The following is a 20331-nucleotide window of genomic DNA, read 5'->3' as shown; positions in this document are numbered from 1 at the left end:
AAAGTGCGTCCCAGTATAATGTGGTGTCGAGCCCCCCCCCCCCCACCCCGCCTTCATTTGGCTATTTTTTAAAATAGGAATCAGGTGCGTTCAGGGGAGGATCCAGGAATGTTTGTGTGTGTGGGAGGGGGGGGTCCACGTCCGTCAGATGTTTGTATCCGATAGATGCAGACAGGCGGACCGTGTTATTGTTATAATAATTATAAATATATTATGGGTGAAAACCGTGGGAGTCCCCAATCCGCAAGCCAACGTCGGACCCCTTGATTTTTGGTTTGTCCCATGTTTACATATTCATTGCATTTATGTAGATCGCTCAACTGTATCTACTTCTTTTGTTATTTTAATTTGACAAAGCGCCCTCTAGATTTTCATTTTGAATTTTGCGCTTTGAGCGTCATTCAGTTGTTGGATGAAGATGACTGTATACATTTTCGACTCTTCTACAATTTAGAGGGATGACCAATTTATTTTGTTTTCTCCTTTCAAAGTTTACTTGTATCCTATTTGACAATTTATACTTTAAGTTTAGCTACATTTTCCTTCCAGTATTCTATATTTCTGTAGTTTGAAGTTGCACTTTCTGGACGGTGTTACGCCATGGAGCTATCCTTTTTATAGCTCCATAGTTACGGTGATATGATTTAGAATTGAACAAAGCGTGTAAATAATAACTGGTTACCTGTTTCGTTATTTAATTGTAGTATTAATGTTTAGAATTAGTACAGTAATTAACTTAATCATTCTATTCTTGGATGAAGATGACTGTACTCACTATGTTCTACTCTTCTCCAGTTTAGCCTAAATAAGCTTAACCCTAGAAGCAGTTTCCAAGTCACATTTTTCGTGACCTAAATTACAACACTTATATTAGGATAAAATTACTTATGAAAATGAAGCAATGAACCAAATGCTTTAAAAAAAAAGACAACAGAAACCTGACTCAAAATATATACAGCAATGGGGAAGGCAGAAATATTTATAGTGTTTATGTTGACATTCCTGATCCTTGGTGCTGCAGTGTTGTGAGATAAAGATTGCAAACAAACAATTTCTACGCGACTGCTGATTATCGCCACAGCGTCTTTTGTATTCCGAAAAAAAATGTGACTTTGGTTTCTTTATCATACGTTTATGGCCATGACCCTCATTTGCAAAAACATTAGCAACGATTAGAGTCGAAACTCCGTGGTCCGTTATTCTTTAGGGTCTATTTTATTTGCTCATTCTCACCAGGTTGCGAATATAAAGGTAGTCGTACATGGAACCAAAGTCCATTTTTATTTCGCATCAAAAAGCACTATCAAATGTTTAGTTTAATTTATACACGCACGGACATCAACGAGTTCACTTTACGAGCGACCTGTGTCAAACATGAAGTTTGTTCTTCTATTGACGGCTTTGTTGTCACATGTAAGAATGTTGAGATCTTTTTGTTTTGGTCATAATGGTTACAAGTGTTATTGAGATTCTAAACCAAAACGACTCGGCCTACTGTTGGCGGACTCTGGTACAATACGCACTGCACCAGAAGAGACTTATTACTGATTGACCTGGCCTATAGGCTATGCGTCAATTATTGATCCTTCAACTTAATTAATCTGGAATGTAACGGTCGAAAATTATGGTCGAAGAAATTTGAGATTGTAGTGATGGTCGAAGGGGAAGGGCAGGCAGAAATCAATAAGGCTATCGCTCCCATACAGGTCCCTATTTGGCACCATGCTTATGTAAGATATTTCCTTTCAGAAAAGTTTGCAATACCCCCCTATAGTTGTTTCGTAGGCTAACTTTCTATGATTCAGTTTTGACTTTTTAGTGAACACTGTGAATATTGCGAAGACCATGCATATCACCTATATCACCAAGTTCAAATGCAAAAACTACGGTACCATTGTTTTGTTTTATATACATTTGTAATTGACTCCGCTCCAATTAGCCTTGTGCTAATGTATACAGGCAAGGCCCACTGACTGTTCACTTGTTTTGCACTACGTTGAACTTAAACGGTTATCAGTAGTCTGAGAAAGATAACTATAAACAAAGGAACTGGCATTACATGAACTATCTTGGTTCCTCTGTTTCCTTACTTCGGAAATCAGAATACAATGGAGGCTCATGGCATTACATGAACTATCTTGGTTCCTCTGTTTCCTTATTTCGGAAATCAGAATACAATGGAGGCTCAATAATGACATGTATATTTAGGACCAGCATATTTACAAAGCAGTAAACCACTGAGGCCTATGACTGATTTAGCAGTAGATTCTATATAAATGCAAGGATCAAGTACCTTGTAGCGAAATAAGTTCAGCAAATTTGTCATGTGGGTGACAATAACCGGGGGGGGGGGGGGTATAACAATGAAGGTTATACAAAGTTGACCTGGATCATTCTATTATCCTATAGTTTTTAGTTAAAAGTTATATATCATTATGTATAGATCAGTAATACTCTTGTTTCGACGACAAAGATGAAAACAATTGCTGCCACAAATCATGTTCTTGTAGTCTGGTTCCCTGACCCTGACGGAGAAATGTAAAGACTTTAGGGAATTGTTAGGTCAAATAATCAGTCTAGCAGGCTTGTGCCCCTTCGCAAGTGTGAAATCAATTGCAAAGAAAATGCGGAACAACTAAATATGAAAAGCAGTTAAAAAAAAAAAAAAAGAGTTTTCTCCTGGCCGACCAGCATTTGAAAAATACAGTTTTGCTTGAAAATGTCAGCACACCAGGAGCCACCATTTTACAGGATGCTTTAGACTGTCAATCCCTAGCAATTCAGTAAGGTATTTCGTGATCATCTCGTTTTTTGATGTTGCAAATGTTGCATCTTCCCTTTAATGCAGGATAACCCCCCTCCCATGCAGTTAATCCCCGCCTCTCCCTTTGACCCAAACCTGGATTGCAGTTATTAAAGCATGGCTACTTTTAGCTGCTATCAAAATTCGATGTGATTAACTTGGTTAATTTTTATGGATTTCAGATCGCCGTAATCGGTGGCTCATTAGGAAACTTTACAATAACACCACACTTTTTTTTAGATATATTTATGTTTGATTGCAAAGATATTAAATATCGGGTTTTTTTTGTCTTGCACCGACGGATTTTATAAACGTTGTATGCTCAGTGTTGCCCCCGAGTAATTGTGAGAAAAAAATCGTTAGAAGAATCACTCGGGTGGGACTCGAACCCACGACTGCCTACTTACTAGCGTACACGTCTTACCGCTCGACCAACGAGCTTGCCTATGGGATATTGCCAAAATAGGGGAAAATGACCAGCATCATAATTATTTGTATGCTGTTGGTCTGAACTCTTTAATCAAGTCATGTTCATTGTTTAGGTCATTATTCCCTTTTGATGTTGTTTGGGCAGGTATTCCTTTTAGTATGGGCGACTGCTTCAGTCCAGTTCAAGTTTGTATCTTTCTACAATTCCGACCATAATGATTATGACGGTGGTTGTTGTGATGACTTCATTGGTGGCTGCGATAACTTCTGTGATAACTACTTCTTTGTGTGTATCGACGGCGACGATACAGGGTACGTTATATAGTATAGGTATTGTAACCTCCCCAGATTACAGAAATACCAATAAGCTCAGTTTGATAACTCATGCTTGGATTGCTGTCACAAGGTTTAATTCACAATTCACAGTGGTGTCTCAAGTAGCAAGTAATGTGTACAGTAGGATGTGGCAAACAATCAGGTTGCAAGTAGTAGTAAGCAAGTAGCAAGCAAGCAAGCAAGGTTCAACTATAAGAATAAAGAAAAACAAAACTAATTTTGAGTCAAGTGCTATATAAATCTACCAATGGTAAGTATAAATGACAAACACTTTTCATCCTACAATGTCTTTCAATCTTACAAAGGGGCTCAATGACAAACAAGGAGTGGCTCACATGGTTCAATTTGACTGGCTAAATTATCCAAATTTACACACAAATTTCCTTTTAAATTATGACAATAAATCTCTAATCACAATCACAAAATAACTAAATAAATGTCAGTAAACTTACTTTTGCTGAGCTTCCGAAGGGATGTCACATATAAATGGCAAATTACAAAGTGATGTCAGAGCATGTCTGCATACATGTAGGTGTCTGCATAGGTGTGCACATGTACATGTATACACATGTACATCTGGTCATGCATGTCCAAGGAGCTGACCACACCCAATCAAACAGCGCCCTCAGGCAACAAAAATGCAAGAGCTTTTATGCATAATTATGCAAATAAGGAAAGTTTGATAGACTTGTTTACAAGTGTCAAATTCTGTCTGTAACAGGTATCATTAGGCGAAGCAAAAAAAAAAAACCCAAAGCAAAACACATCTTGGTCCCCGCCTGCTTCCATTTTGGAGGCCACCTATTTTTTAGTAAAAAATACCGAAAACGTTCACAAATTCATCGGAAAATAAATACCGTGAAATATTTGAGCCGAAGTTTTCAGTATAGACTCTGTCGGTCACTTTGTACACCAAATAAATTGACAGGCGCGCGATCGCTAAACACTTCTTCGCGATGAGAGTCTATACCCCCTGCGAGCATGGCGAGGTCACCCACTTGCGTATTTCTATTGATAGTTTTAGACTACAGTCGTTTGAAAATTCAACCGGAATCTGTCTGCACGTACTGTATACGGTAAATGCTGACTTCGAAGCCAGAATGTGACCGGTATGAGACTAGCTCACGCTGGTGCATGTGTTTAAAGAATTCGCTGTTTTCTGTCACGCAGTGCACTAATACCATGCATTCATCGACAAGAAATTAAAGCCCGAATCTTCAATTTGTTTTGTTTGATTTCATCACAATGGTTTTCGTTTGCGTTTCCATACGAACCAAAACTAAAGTTAAAAAACCGTGGTATGCACGGACAGTACTTGTTGGAAAGACGACACTTGGTGATCTTTTCGCTGCATTTGCGAGTGGGGAGTTTGACGAAGGTGTACCGATTGGTGACCAGTACCACAAACGACGTAGCCCCATAAATTTGGCCAATTTACTGGGCTACCTCCGTAAATAAAGGCCACACTTTGCACCATGTACAAAAACATGTAGAACTTTGTCAAATTCGATTTTCACATTTAGGCTTATTTTTGCTTTAGAAGCATACTCACCCTCTGTATAGGCTAATCAGAAAGTGCTGCCTTTCTCAGATGTCTAATTTTCGTGAAATTTTGATACGCAAACGTGTGCAAACGAATCAGAAAATTTCACGAAAACCTTTCTCAATTACACATTTCTTTAGGCCTATAGGTTTCATGTTCAGTTTTAAGACCTCTTCAAATATTTAATTGTGTTTAATCATTCTCTTTGAACACGTTCAAGTCCCTTGGGTACTTCCTGCGACATGGCAGCTATCACAACAGAGAAACTTCATGAGGATAACGACAACTTCAACTTCCCCTCCACCATACCCAACGCGATAGCGAACCCGTACACCATACGTGTCGACTCCTGGTCGGTAAGCTATTCAGAGTGGCGCTATAGGACTTTATATTTAGCGTATTATACAGGGTGAACCCCCCCCCCCCCAAAAAAAATACAACCCTAAAACATTTGACTTTAATAACAAAAAAAAGTGATTGGTGAATTTTTATGTTTTTGGTATCAGACTAAAGCTGAGAGTTGTTCTTTCAAATACTGAACAAAATCATGTAAAAGTAGTTATTTTCATCCTGTACACAAACAATTACCACCGTAAGGAATTTTCACTGTACCTAGTGCATGTCCTAATCCTTACAATCAACAGCCCATATGACAAAAGTACACATGAATTTGGTGGAAATACCTTTTATTTTCCACCTGAACAGGTATCTCACCTTTTTAGTCCTAAAAGTTAAACCCTTTCAGCATCATAAATATGACAAAAATACTAAAGAAATTTCACAAATGAACGATAATTGCACAATAGGCTTACAGTAAAATGTTTTACTGTTCGAAGTTCTTGAGTTCAGGATGAAATATGACTACTTTGACATAATTGGCATTTTCTCAGGAACCCAAAGTGCTATGTTCATGACTTTTTCTCAGTATATGAAGCAAAAAGCTCTCAGCCTTAATCTGATACCCAAAATATAAACATCCACAGATCCCTTTTTTTTTTAAAGCCAAATGTTTTAGGGTTATATTTTTCGGGTAACCCTGTAGAGGCGAAACTGGGCCATGTATAATGTACACACTCTATCACGATGCCCCCTTCAATTAAGAAATCACTGTGCACGCCATTGTACAAAGCAATACAGGGGTCTTATAGTGATAGGAATTAATAGCGCGCGTGGCTGGATTGGTCTAGGCCTATAATTATACTACCTGCACCCACAAAATTGAGCCCAGTCACGAATCAGGCATTTTTTTCACAGGGGTCAGGTCCGTCAGGCCTACTAAAGGACCGAGATCTTTCCAAAATGGGTGTAGGGGCTGACCAAGAAGTTGCAGTCACATTTGTACAGGAACCAAAGGGCTTAAACAATGATTCGTAATTTGCTTTTTCTTTATGAAAAGAAATGTATGTTTTCTTTTTCTCAAGCGGGCCTTTATATTTTGCAAATTAGTCTAATAAAGAGGCTGGCTTCGGAAACGCCCGTCCAAAATCCACCCTTCACACTGTGTATAGCTGCCGCTGAGCTTTGTTCAACAGTATTGTTCACATCTTTTTACATCAATGATCAAATCCTGGTTGGAATGATTCTAGGGCTGATGTGCTACTGCCGGTCTGCATAAAATTAATGGATACAGCTGGCAGTAACGTACATCAGTTTATATGAAATGGCTTTAGCCGCTCCCATGCGTGAGTGCATGTATATTTGCAATCCGACTTAAAGTGTTCATATTTTCAATTGTTTGACAGGGTAGCATGCAAGTCTTCGTCCGAGTCTGGGATCTGGATACCCAGAATGCCGATGACGAGATTGATCGTGATAGAAGGACGATCTATGAAGCGGCTGCACGGAACCTATCAAGCGCGACGTGGCAGCAGTATAGCCTGGGTTCACGGTCACAGTACGTCACTAGGACATGAATGTCAACAAAAGGAAAGATTTATCTACCAATAAAAAAAAAATATGTTCCCTTTTTCATGATACACTGAACAGAATATCTATCCACGTTTATGTATAGTTCAGAATAACAAGTGCGAGTGCACAATAATCTCTGGCCGTCTTGCATGGAAGTCTTGCATGAAATCCATCAAATGATCCCTGCCAGAGCTTAAAAATGCGACGCCCAAAAATGCGACGCCGATGGCGCATATGGAACACGATACTTTATATTTATACCTAGAGTTGTACCGATCTGTGATAAATACCACGTGACTACAACATTACTGCACAAAAAATGATTTTACCTCCATTTACAAACTTTTTATAAACATCTTTCCGAATTGATACAACAAATCAATACCATGCAAACAAAAATCACACACAAAAAGCAAACAAACAAACAAAAACAACTCCAGGTAGTAGGTGATCAATTTGAAAGATCAATTTGAAATGTCTTCAACAACTATAATTGCAAAATATGTATTTCGTGGGTGTGTGCACTCTCAAACTTTTCTCCGAATGCATGGCTTGAAAAAGTAAAACGTTTGACAGCTCTTCTCTCGCAGACATAGCTACTTAAGGCAAGCCTTTGTAGAATTTGGAGATTGTAATTTGTGTAGACCACTCTTCATCTGTTTGCTTCTGTCTCTTTTTTTTCTATTTTTTTGTATTACTAGGATCGACTTCAGTTTTGAAGTGAGGGTGTATTGCGACAGTTATTACTTTGGCTCCGACTGCAGTGTGTACTGTATTCCCAGGGATGACCAGTATGGACATTACCGATGCGACACCAATACGGGAGCCAAAATTTGCTACAGTGGCTGGGAAGGTATTTTTTTTTACAAACGTTAGATGAATTACGGACCCTACCGACTCGTGGAAGTTTTTTCCCCCAAACGAAATCCGGTTCCCATCTTCTGATTGGTCCATTACATGCATATCTAATGTCTTGTTCTCCACAACACAAACCCAAGATGGGCTTTACGTTTTGTGAGAAATGTTCCTTTATCACTTCAGGTGTCTGCCTGAAATGACATCACACTTTTGCTTATGAGTATGGAATTGGCATTAGCATAAAAACCAGAAAAGGCACCAAAATAGCCTTGAAAATGGCAAAACGAAAATTGAAAATAAGGCTAAATGGGACACAAAGGTGCATTTTCAAGGACTACATTAAAAGATTACATTGCAAGGTCCGAGCCTCTAGCTCTGAAGATGTTCTCCACTTGGAACACCATGATTCCTTTTCATCGTGTCCCTTGTAACTACTCAAAAGCTATAAGGACTTAAAGTTAGCTTTACCATATTTATATAAACCAAATCGTTAATGTGTCCACAGGAACGACATGTAACATCGACGTGGACGACTGCGCATCCACGCCTTGCAAAAATGGCGGGACTTGCCACGATCACGTGGCATACTTCACCTGCGCATGTCCCCCTGGTTTTGTGTACGCGGACGAGTTCTGTGAGTACGACGACTGCGCTGGTCAGCCATGTCAGAACGGAGCCACGTGTAATGATCTGATTGGTCAATTCAAGTGTGTGTGTCCTCTGGGTTATTTTGGAGATCTGTGCGAGGTAACGGATTCATGTTCCCTTGTTATTGCGGAAGTCGTCTTTTTTGTTTTAATTTACGCCAGGCAAATTTACGTATTCAGAGTTTCGCCTATATATAACTGAAGCAACGTGTTGCTGTATGTTGACTTTACTAAATCCAACCAGTTACTGTGTGGTTTTGTCATATTTCCCAAAGTTAGAGCGCGGAATCTCGCCCAGAAATTGCCAACCTTGATATATTGGAAAAGTAATTAGAAAGTATGCTTTAATTAAAAGTGGGATGTCCGTTTGATTATACACACGAATTTCGTATGCCAATTCAGTTAATCTGATGTTGGTGCTTATTGTTAAACGGTAGGCCAACAACAAATTTGCTGTTCTTGGTGATATCAGATCAGATCAGATGTTTATACAATCAAACACACAACAGTTGACTGAATGTCATATTATCAACGGTTCTGTGCATAACATGACATAGGCTTACAGCTGTCAGTCCCCGGATTTCTACATCTATACTATTATCAGTAATGAGGTTTACTTCTTGCTAATGGGCATTTTGTTAACAGGTTGACATCGATTACTGCATCAACCAAACCTGCGCCAATAACGGAACGTGCGTTGACCGAGTAGACGGGTTTCACTGTCTGTGCGAGACGGGCTACGAGGGCTTCTTGTGTGACGTGGAAACAGACGAATGTAGTTCCAGTCCGTGCCTTCACAATGGGACGTGTCATGATCTCATTGGGAAATATCAGTAAGTTCGATCGAATCCCAGTCAAATTCACGCGTGAATTAGGCCTCTTATGTGCAGTGTAATGAATCCATTATTGATTTCGTTCAATACCATGTGATCACTAAATACATTAACATTATGAATGATTGTGGCCATGGGCACCAATCGAGAGGGGGACACCCCCCCCCCCCCTTTTCTGTGAACATCGGACCGGCTATACTAACTTTTACTTTAAAATGGTCGTCACATGTAATTATTGACTTGATTTTTGATTGTCCCTGTTGAAGAACACCAGCTGCAGCCGTATAAACAAGTCTGGGATTATCCCGAGGTTTAAAGTTCATTCAAAATGTAGACCTACTGGTGAAAACTTAACTTCTACATCAAAACAATGCCATGCTTAGAGTTGGTATACGTGCGTTTTGGGTTTGATACCTTGAAAAATAGATTTTCAAATGGAATTGATAATTTTCTAGCATTACATTAGTTATGAGCTTTCCAATGCGACATATCAGGACAAATCGGCCCACGACAAGTAATCAATGAATTAATTTCAGCTATGAATTAATAGCGGGACGCTCCTAATTTGTTCCGAATAGTGTGCACATTTTCTAAACTGGAGTGCGCCATTTAAAACCACTTTTTAACACCATTAAAGGCCTGCAAAACAAGCAAATTTATTTGTTGCATGACATTATGTTCCTTTAAATGCCGTTCGGAAAAATAAAGTCAAAAGTTTGAAAAATCACGTTTATAACTTTAAGGACCAAACACCATTGAACATTTTGAACAACAAATGGCCTGCGATTTATCGAAGAACTGAATTGTTTCTCCCTAAAGGTGTGCATGTCAAGAAGGATATGAGGGAACACACTGCGATCTGGAGACGGACGAGTGCCTGAGCTCCCCGTGTAGAAATAACGCAACTTGTGAGGACGAACTCGCCGGATACCACTGTCACTGTGTCGACGGGTACGAGGGTGACACGTGCGAGATGGACATAGACGAATGTGCCTCGTTCCCATGCTATGTCAATGAGACCTGCGTGAACGAGATCAACGGTTTCTGGTAAGTGTGGCGCCGTGTATGATTGGGCAAGCATTTGTGAACAATTTCAACCAAGTTTGTCCGTTAGAAGTTCATTAATTCTCTAGTCGTTTGGCAGCGGTGGGTCACAACCAAATTTAGGAGGGTCGCGAATCTGGTTAGCGTCGTCTGCTCACTTCTCTTGTCTATTTTCCAACTGGACAGAACGGTGGCTTTAAACTCTTAAAATTTAAGAAGTAATTATGTCTTTTCTCCTTATGTCAGGTGTCTGAGGTTGAATCTGTGTGATTACGATCCGTGTATGAACAACGCCACTTGCGTGGACGATTACCCGGGGTTCATCTGCGAATGCGCGGCAGGCTACGGCGGGAAGACGTGCGACCAAGACATCGACGAGTGCGGCAGCTCGCCGTGTTTACACCAGGGCACCTGCACCGATCACCTGGACGGGTACACCTGCCTCTGCCCGCCGGGCTACGGCGGAGAAAAGTGCCACAGTGAAACCAACGAGTGTAATAGCTCACCCTGTCTGAATGGGACTTGCTGGGATCTCATCAACGGCTACGTTTGCAACTGCACGGCGGGGTATGCAGGCGTGCTGTGTCAGAACGAAATAGATGAGTGTGCTAGCTCGCCGTGTGAGCATGGAACGTGTGTGGATGAGTTGAATGCCTACAGGTGAGCAGTCATGCACTCTAACAACTGTGTTTAGCAATTAAACACAATCTTAATGCAATCAAACAAAAAAAGAAAGTCCCCCTCCAATATTTGTTTGTCTTACTGCGCACCTCTCACTCAAATAACGACTAATTAGTACAGAAATTCCTTAGCAATCCAGCCATACTCCTTATTTGACCAAAAACAGTTAACGAATTTATACAATTTATGACCAATGATATCGAGAACAGTTGCACTTTTGTGCAAGTTGTGGTTCACACTCACCTTGCACGTATACAAAAGGGCAACTTTTTCCGGTACCGTTTGTCATAAACTGAATAATTTTGTACACATTATCACGATTTTGGGCCAAACAAAGAGTAGGGCTGGATTGCTAAGGAATTTCTGTACTGATCAGTCGTAATTTGAGCAAGATATGCCCAGTAGTTTTTGAGTTACACAAAAAAATATAAAGGGGGACTTTCTTTTTTGTTGTTGAATGTATCAGTTGTGTTCAATTCCTAAACATCAGTATACAATTGCTTAATAAACATGTTTACAAACTACTAATACATGTAGCAAGACATAGGCCTTAACATCCTTTGCATGACATTCATCTTAGGGATGCATGAGCTTTAGTCCCACAGGCATGCACACACTCTAAAAAGCATTAGTCAGATTTGACAAGAAAGCAAATTCGACTAGCCATTCAGGGTCAGCTGGGTGCAACTGAAAATCAGTCAATCTGACTTGATTTTTCCATTGACTTTGGAAAAATAGCTATGCAAGCAATTGAAATCTGTGTCGATTCTAACACCTTTTTCTAGTCATAGTATGAAACTCTGCATGTTTGACTAGTCAATTTTCAATAACGAGGAAAGCCAGTCGATATTTTTTACTAAGCTCATGCAAAGACCATATTGTGCTTTCAAACTTGACACTGAATTCAAAATAAGCAAAATATATTTCCAAGATGGCTACTGCATACGATGGATCAGTCTTCACTGGCATTTACCTCAGCATTATAATTGGTTTCTAAAGATGTGAATGTGATGTGTTTTACGAGGGCACTCAGTGTGACACGGTGATAGATAAGCCATGCGCCCTCAAAGACCCACCGTGTCAGAATGGTACATGTGAAAACACCAACAGCGCTAACGATTACAATTACAAATGCACCTGTGATGACGGCTTCTATGGAACAAATTGCGACATAGGTAAGAAAAGATCAAAATGGAATTAGTACTGAAATGAACAAAACATTCTCAATTCAACATTGTCTATGCAAAGCCTTTATAATTATGACAGTACATTGTACCACATTTTAATGGAGCTTGATATTTTCTATTGGGGAAAAAATCCAGAGTATAAAACCAAACAGGTTTTCGAAATAAAAAGTCCTGTGGAGTCTTTTGCTGTCTACTTAGATACCTGACATTGTTTTTGGTGAAGTGGTGTCCCCAATCCGACAGACTCGAATCAAGCCCGATCTGACAATATTTTCTGTCGTTCATTAGTTGTGATACCAAAATGTAGTTGGTTGGATAAAACTCAGCGCAGAAGCGGAATCGAACGAACGCGAAATTCGGAATCGGGCCGAGTATAGTTGTGCTCCGAATTCGCACACGTTGAGCACATTTGAAGGCCGTCATTTTTATCACACGTACTTTAATTGTTGCATTTTCAAAATCAAAATCAGAGCTTAGTATAGTGCCTTAAATTTAATTTATCATCTATTTGGGGGCAATCGTTTCACGAAATTTAAAAAATAAAACATTCCTGTATTTCTTTTGTTTTTGTCACGTGTCTAAGATTCAAAACTGTACGGTGCCGTCGTCTTCATGATAGGAAAGCTGGAAGATAAGTCTGCATATGAGACCAAATTGGCCAATCTGCTGCAGAAACTCTACGCACTTCATTCGCGCGTGCGGAGAGACACCGGAGAAACAGTGTCAGTGGAAATAATTCTGACAGAGGACTATGTCAAATCTACCGATAGGTATATATATATATATATTATTTCACAATGTTCTTGCAAGGCTTAATTGACACAGAAATTGAAATGTAATTACCAGTTAATGGTGCAAACATAATTTTGCTCCAAATTGTTGCATAGTGTAGTTAATCGTCTCGTAATTAGTTTACCGAAAGATTATCAACGCATTTTCGGTGTGAAAAAAGCCCTTTTAACAATCTAGTTCAAACAAAATCGTCAAGCTATCTACCAACAAATATTCTTTTGTTTGCAGATCTTAGTTTAATTGGTATAACACACATTAAGGCACTCCATACAATCGCGCAAAGGCAATCCTACTACATAAAGCGATTTGTGAATCCGTCGATTACTAATGACCATGAAGTGATCTATAAATTCCATGCATCGGGCTCTTATCTCAAAATATTAACTTCTATTCATCCCAGCTCACCTCTGACTAAAGTGACCTTTCTAGCTTGGACTGAGTCGGGTTACTTACAGAAGGACACCATTGAGGCTTGGATTGATGGGGCGTCAACGGATCTTCCTGCCCAGTACGGCCTCGATATCTACAAGGGATCGGCGGAGCCATTCACCGGGAACCCGTCAGAGGTAGGATTTCTCCCCTTAACTGGAAGAAACTTTGAATAGTGGAAATTTTTGAGGATCAATCATGGCACAATGCGAAGTCAGGAGAGTTCTACCTGGAGACCTTATAACTGGCAGCTCTTCTACAGCACATCTCCCAAAAGTGTTCACCTTAATATTTTTGAAAGAACAACAAAACTACGAAGTAAATTTTGAAAATTATTGATTGTGCAGATACTCCTAATCCTTGGCCTCAACCCCTAAGAGTTTTAATTAATTTCCCTCATGCCTCACTAAACAATGGTTAATTGATTACAACAACAGTTTTTGACATGTGACCAAGTTCTTTGACTTACTCAATTTCAGTGACTTGTTATTATGTAAGCTGTGAAAACTCTTTCATGTTGTGAAAAAGGGCTGCGGTTTGGGGATTGGAATCATTTGCCTGCATGGTTAACAGTCATTCAATCATCAGGGCTATTGGAATTTTTAGCCTGGCCATCAGTCATTTAGTCACCAGGGCTAGACCTCAGTTTAATGCTCGAGGCCAAATGGCGACTGATTTTACACAGCTTACATAACAAAGCACTGAAAATGATTAAAAGACAAGGAACTTGGTCACAAGTTTGTAAATGAATTCTCTATTAACACAGCCAATTACTTACGTAGTTAATATAGAAAGCATTTACAAAGTTAAAAATTCACCAGCCTGATGAACTTCTTTCATGATATTGGTCACAAGTGTCCAGAAATGTTGCTGTGATCAATTGACCATTGTGAAGTGAAGCGCGAGCGACAATTATTTAGGAGTTGAGGCCAAGGATTAAGAGTATCTGCACAATTAAATACTTAACAAATTTACTTCGTGGTTTGGTTGTTCTTTCAAAACTATTTAGACGGGCACTATTTTTGAGACATACTGTATATAGAACCTCTCGCTGACAGAGGCTTAGTTTCCTTCTTGTCAGGAGGACTTTCCCTTCTCACTCCTTCCTCGCATTTTGACCTCCCTCCCCTGCCTCCTGTGATCCGTCTGTCATTTCTGTTATACGAGTTGAGGTAGTTACTTAACTTCCTTCCCTCTTACTGTTTCCCTGTGGACCTCATTGCCCACCCTCTTTCCCCTTCCAACTTTTACATCTCAATTTGAAGGAAAAATCAGTTGATAATTCATTTCTTTTTGTCTTTAAATCCACTTTTTTCTGTTTTCTTTTGTAGCTGCCACCTCTAGTGGCCTGTAGCAATCTTGTTAAATAGTGACTTAGTGTTTTAAAAATGTTAAACTGATCGAGAGATGATGAACAAACTGCCAATATAAGGATGAACTAACAGAAGTGGTTGAATTAAGATGGTAGTGAAAATGATAGTGATAACAATATAATATGGTGATAATGTTGACTTGATAATGGTGAAAATAAGATGGATGGTGATAACATAAGTAAGTAATGGAATTCAACTGTGGTGATGGGACATTACAGAAGATAAAGCCAAGTACATGTGGTTTCTTTACAGAACTGGATCGGTTCCAACTGGTACATTATTCTACTCATTGTCGTTATTGTAGCTTCGGTCGTTATTGCGGCCGGGTTCATCTACCACAAGGGATAGTAAGTAGTAATGCTCGAGTTTAAGTAAAGTCGAATGAGGACGTAATATGGTTACAGGAAAGAAGGAGAACAGATTTGTCTGCAAATGCATTTCAAAGGGTGTCGATGGGTGCCGGTACTCAGAGCAGTTTTCAGATATATCATTAATGTAACGATAAATTTTAGCCTTTAAAATTGTTGCTCTTACGATTTCTTTAACGCTATATGCCTACTTATGAAATTATTAAGTTCAAACTTCAAAAGGAAAATAGCAATAATCAGTTAACCAATAAATTGAGAAAAAGTAGGGTATCCGATGAAAACTTCTTATTTCGTCAAGGTACGATGTTGAACTAAAGTAATATATTCTACGATTTCTTTTTTTCACTTTCACGACTGCCAAACCATGTTTACACATTGGCGAAACGTTGGAAATGAGAACAAACCGTTACCAATTACAGTTCAAAGCAAGCATCTGCTGCGCGTAGTTTTCGCTAAAATTTCTATTGTAAAAATGTGTCATCTTAGCTTCCAAAGCATGTTCCAGTAACAGCGCTTTATGCCTCTTACAAAAATTGTACCCTTAGAAATGAGATTGAACTAAAAATCAGTCTGACTTACACTTGGCTGACGACATCTATGTTTTCTGTTGATAGTTGCATCTGTGAGGATAGAGATGGTTATTGTGATTGAATTAGCTTCCTTGCGCCTAACAGGCAGCATCAAGCTGCATACTCCCCTGGGAGCTGAGATGGTATTTGGAATGTTTAATTGGTCCAATGATCAGGGGTAATAATAATGTATAAAGCGCATTGATCTTAGTTGAAAGTGCTATATAAAAGCCCGTTTTTGTGATTATTCAGCTAGCCGCAAGTGTGACATTTGAGTTATTCTAACCAAAAGTTATATCGGAGTATAAGCCTACATGAGATGTATGTATTTTGCTCTTACAGCATCAATCGAGCCAAGGATGCTGTAATCAAGTACCGAGGCCGCGACCGGGGCCAATCGGCCCTGCCGCTGAATCTGGAGACAACTTATAATACCCGCATCGGGGAGGTGGACATCGCCTACAGTACCCGCATCAGGGATGACGCCCCTACTCTACCTAAAAGACCCGACCTTCCCAACATGGTGGAGGGGGAGGGGGAATGATTCAATACCCCAGCCCCGGTCATTGCAGAAAGGGGGAATGATTCAACACCCCAGCCCGGTCATTGTAGAAAGTGTGGGGGATGCATCCTCCCACCCCCGGGATTTATGCAATTTCAGTGCCAAATTAAAACAAAAATTAGTACCAACTGTGATGTTGGACATGGTGTTTTTCACATCACTGAACGCACCGTGTGTCTCAAAGTTTAAAATAAAATCAACGTCCATGATCACAGTAATGTAAAATGGTTTTGTGCCATAAACCAAATAGCTATTGAAAGTTGTCGGTTACTTTTTAAGAAATGAATGATCGTCATGTTATCTCTGATTACTGTACTGTACCTTTTTGACGCAAATACTGTGCCAGACCGTATTTAAGTGGTGTTGAATTATGTGTATTTAAATACAATGTGTTGTACAAACTTGACTCCACGTGACCGTTCTAGATTGATAAAATTACAGCGGCCCTGGGATCAGCTATTTAAGGGGCACCTTCCAAACTATGGCGAGGTAATTGTATTTCATACCCCCTTTGTACATTGCTTTCACTATGTCCGTATTGCACAAACTTTATTGCAGCTGCTGTATAATTTCAATGTACTATTAAAGTTTATGCTTTATAGGGTGAGTAAAAAAAAACGACACCCAAATGACGGGACTACTATTTGAGTGAAGCTCTGCATGTAGCACTTTCAAAATCTAGGATATGAAAGCCCAATTTATAAGCTTTCTCCTAGTACAAGAATCATTCAAATCACTTATGTACTTTTTAAGTTACGGTTTTGTTTTTAAAACACAACCACCGTTTTAAACGTCCACGAATCACAATGAAGGTAAGTGTTCTTTCAGCGAAACGAAACCAAATAGCATAGAGATGTGCGTGAAATGTTTTCGTTTTGCTGAAAGAACACACACCTTTTTTGTGATCCGTGGACAGAACTTTAAAACGGTGGTTGTGTTTAAAATGCCGTTGTCACATGAAAATCCGACCCCTATGAAAATAGGACCCCTCTTTCCCTTTTGTTGGTTAATCCCTCGCACGTGACAGGTCACTCTCCCCAAACGATCCTAAAAATAGCACAGTATCGTACTCACGCGTGCGCACTACTACCAATGAGTCCACATTTCATGGAGTCGGATATTCACGCTACACCGTAACTTGAAAAGTACACGAGTGATTTGAATGATTTTTGTACTAAACAAAAGCTTATGCATTGGCCTTTTATATCCCAGATTTTGAAAGTGCAACATACAGGCCTTCACTTAAACAATATTCCCGACATTTGGGTTTCGCTTTTTTTTTTACTCACCCTGTATAGTTTAGCAATGTTAGTGATTAACACATGAGCTACCGATGAACATACATACACAGAAAAACCGCTTTATAGAGCAGTGATGATATTTTAATACAGAGTAATCATTGGTTCATGCACGCACAGAAATGTATGTCCCTTGAGGCGTACAAAGTAAGAAGTAAACACAAAATAGGTATAGTTTAGCTTGCAGAATAATTTGCATTATATATTCCAAATTGTGTAAACTTTCATTCATTATACTCGAGGCATAGACGGATTAGATCACGTGATCACGATACACACACGAGCCCCCCTTCAATGGCGAAAGCATTGTGTGAGCTATTATACAAAGCTTTACAGCCCCATGACGAATTATCTGAACAATAGCTAGCACAATGCTGTCGCCATGTTAAGGGGCCTTCGTGATATAATTGATAGCACAGATTGGCCTATAATATGTGTATATATATAGATTTATATTGTTAAATTTTATTTTGTTTTTGTTTGTTTGTTTGTTATTTGTTTCCATGCGAGTTGTATCAAAACCCTTCTTTGTAAATTTCGTTGAAAATAGGATATAGTCGACCTCATTATATTTAGGTGTCTTTTTTCACACGAAAAACTGCTTTATCTCAGCGTTGAACTGTATCCCTTTACGAGGTTTTCAATCATCCTGGGTTTTTGATCAAAAAACGTGTATTGGCTAAATTAAGCCATTAAAGAAGTAATTCATAATTATTTGAAAAGTGACTTCGCCTTACGATTTCGCTTTCAAAAAAAATCGGAATGTAGTCACACTGAACACCATATGAAACCTATTAGATACCAATCGGATAAGGCAGGATACCTCAGTATAGAATTTCGTTTTTGTAGTTTGTACCCAAATTTAAACTTTTTTGTACTCGCAAGTTGTTTTTGAATTAGTGTTTTTGATGATGAAATAAACCAAAAAGAGATTTTACAGATATATGAAAACTACAATTTGCCAATATGATTATATGCAGTATTTATTATCCATGTCTATATGTTTAACACAACTGCTAAATTCACCTTTAATCAATACATAAATTTGTTGGAAGTGTTCGCGAATTTACAGGAGAGTTTACTGCGCCTTGATGTATCACAAAACATAATACACGCGAATTTTGGTGTATTTTGACGCACAAAATTCCAGGCCCCGTGGAAGAGAATGAATGGAAGTCTTGATAAGTAAGACTGGAGACATCAGCTATTCAAACCAGATGTCTATTTTATTCCCCATTTTACCATCACTATCATTTAACTAAAATCCCATCACTCTACGGCAAGAGGCTTTGTGGCGAAAAACCAACGATTTTCAGAAAAAAATTGTTTCTCAACCCAAACATGATGTTTCGCAAAGTCAACATCCTTCGTCTCTGGAGGAACATGATTATTATCAGAGTAATTGCAGACGTTTTAAGGAAAAACGTGAGACAAGCCTGATGAAGTCTTTGACAGTGTATCGCTGTGTTTAGGAATAAAACCAACATTTATGCGGAAATCAAGAATACAAAATGTTCGGGAACTGTTAAAATTCTAAAGCTTTAATAAGAGCTGGAAAGCGCTACAGACAAGTTGCCTATACGTACCATAAATCTAATAGCTATTTATTAAACAGTATTTATCGTACTTCGCACTGTGTTATTCCCTTATATAAGTCATCGAAACGTCCAATATACAGGGTGAGTATTTAGAAGAAACAAAATGACAGAATTAGAAAAGAACATTTCAAAAAATATGTGGCTCGCTCCATTTCATAAAATAAACATAGGGGTACAGTACAAGATATAGTTTAGTAACTCTGAAACTTTCACGCAATTTGCATATAGTCCTACGTTGTGTCTCTTTTAATCAAAATGATCACACAATCAGTTGTCCACCACTCATCATTTAGCGTCCTGCGAATTGATGAATACCATTATAAGTACAATGAAACATGGACGTTTCCCACCTTCGTGAGTGAATGAAAAGTTGCAAAGGAAACAGACAAAATTTGCCATTAATATTTCAGGGGGGAAGAGCTGACTTGTTCTTCATAATTAAAACACAAAATTTGACAGCAAAAAGAATATTTCAGTCTTGACTCAATGATTAAAATCTGAAATGTATTTGAATGCCTGTTTGAGATCTGTAATTCTTACTCAGCTCAAAACCTTCTACTGTTATATCATAGACGGCCACAAAAATATGATCTTTCAGTAAAACATGGGTAATTTCTGCTAGCATGGATCAATTTCAGTTATTTTTTTTTTTTTTTTTAGATGAGTGGAAGAACATTCTCTTTTCAGACATTCTTCATTGGTGCATCAAATTAAATCCAAGTTACTTGCTTTTTGACTAGCCCTGTACAGGCCCGGATTAAGTGCTTCGTAGGCCCTAGGTACCAGTGTTCCGAAGAATGGAGAAGGCAGGGGAAAGGCATGGGCGTCGCCAGGATTTTTTTCCGGGGGGGAAAGCATTTTTTCCCCAATATTCCTTAATTTTTTCATTATATTCTCAATTTTATCATTTTTATTTAGCCTGAGCAGGGGAGCATTTTTCCTACCCCCCCCCCCCCATCAAATAAACAGCAATATGGCTTCGCACCTCTTTTTCCTTTCTTTTTCTTTTCCCCCCTTTTTACCGCTTGGGAAGAGGGAATAAGAACAAAGTGGAGAATGTAAACAATAAACAC

The 20331-nt window shown here is 39.0% G+C and overlaps 1 protein-coding gene across 1 annotated transcript; it reads left to right on the top strand.

Moving 5' to 3' along the window:
• The first annotated feature begins 1339 nt into the window (after positions 1 to 1339).
• LOC119720399 (protein jagged-1-like) lies at positions 1340 to 14860 on the top strand. The gene is made up of 13 exons (XM_038190063.1): positions 1340 to 1413; positions 3378 to 3544; positions 5332 to 5467; positions 6854 to 7005; positions 7721 to 7872; positions 8383 to 8624; positions 9170 to 9357; positions 10177 to 10404; positions 10648 to 11061; positions 12082 to 12257; positions 12853 to 13039; positions 13462 to 13627; positions 14822 to 14860. Exons 1-13 carry the CDS (start codon positions 1375 to 1377, stop codon positions 14858 to 14860), a joined length of 2286 nt encoding a protein of 761 aa, XP_038045991.1. The 5' UTR covers positions 1340 to 1374.
• The last annotated feature ends 5471 nt before the right edge of the window (positions 14861 to 20331 follow it).

This window comes from Patiria miniata, unplaced genomic scaffold (genome assembly GCF_015706575.1).
Source record: "Patiria miniata isolate m_02_andy unplaced genomic scaffold, ASM1570657v1 HiC_scaffold_9, whole genome shotgun sequence".
In the NCBI taxonomy this organism is placed as follows: domain Eukaryota; kingdom Metazoa; phylum Echinodermata; class Asteroidea; order Valvatida; family Asterinidae; genus Patiria; species Patiria miniata.
The sequence above is the reverse complement of the archived record's forward strand: the minus strand, read 5'-3'. Positions and strand labels throughout refer to the sequence as shown.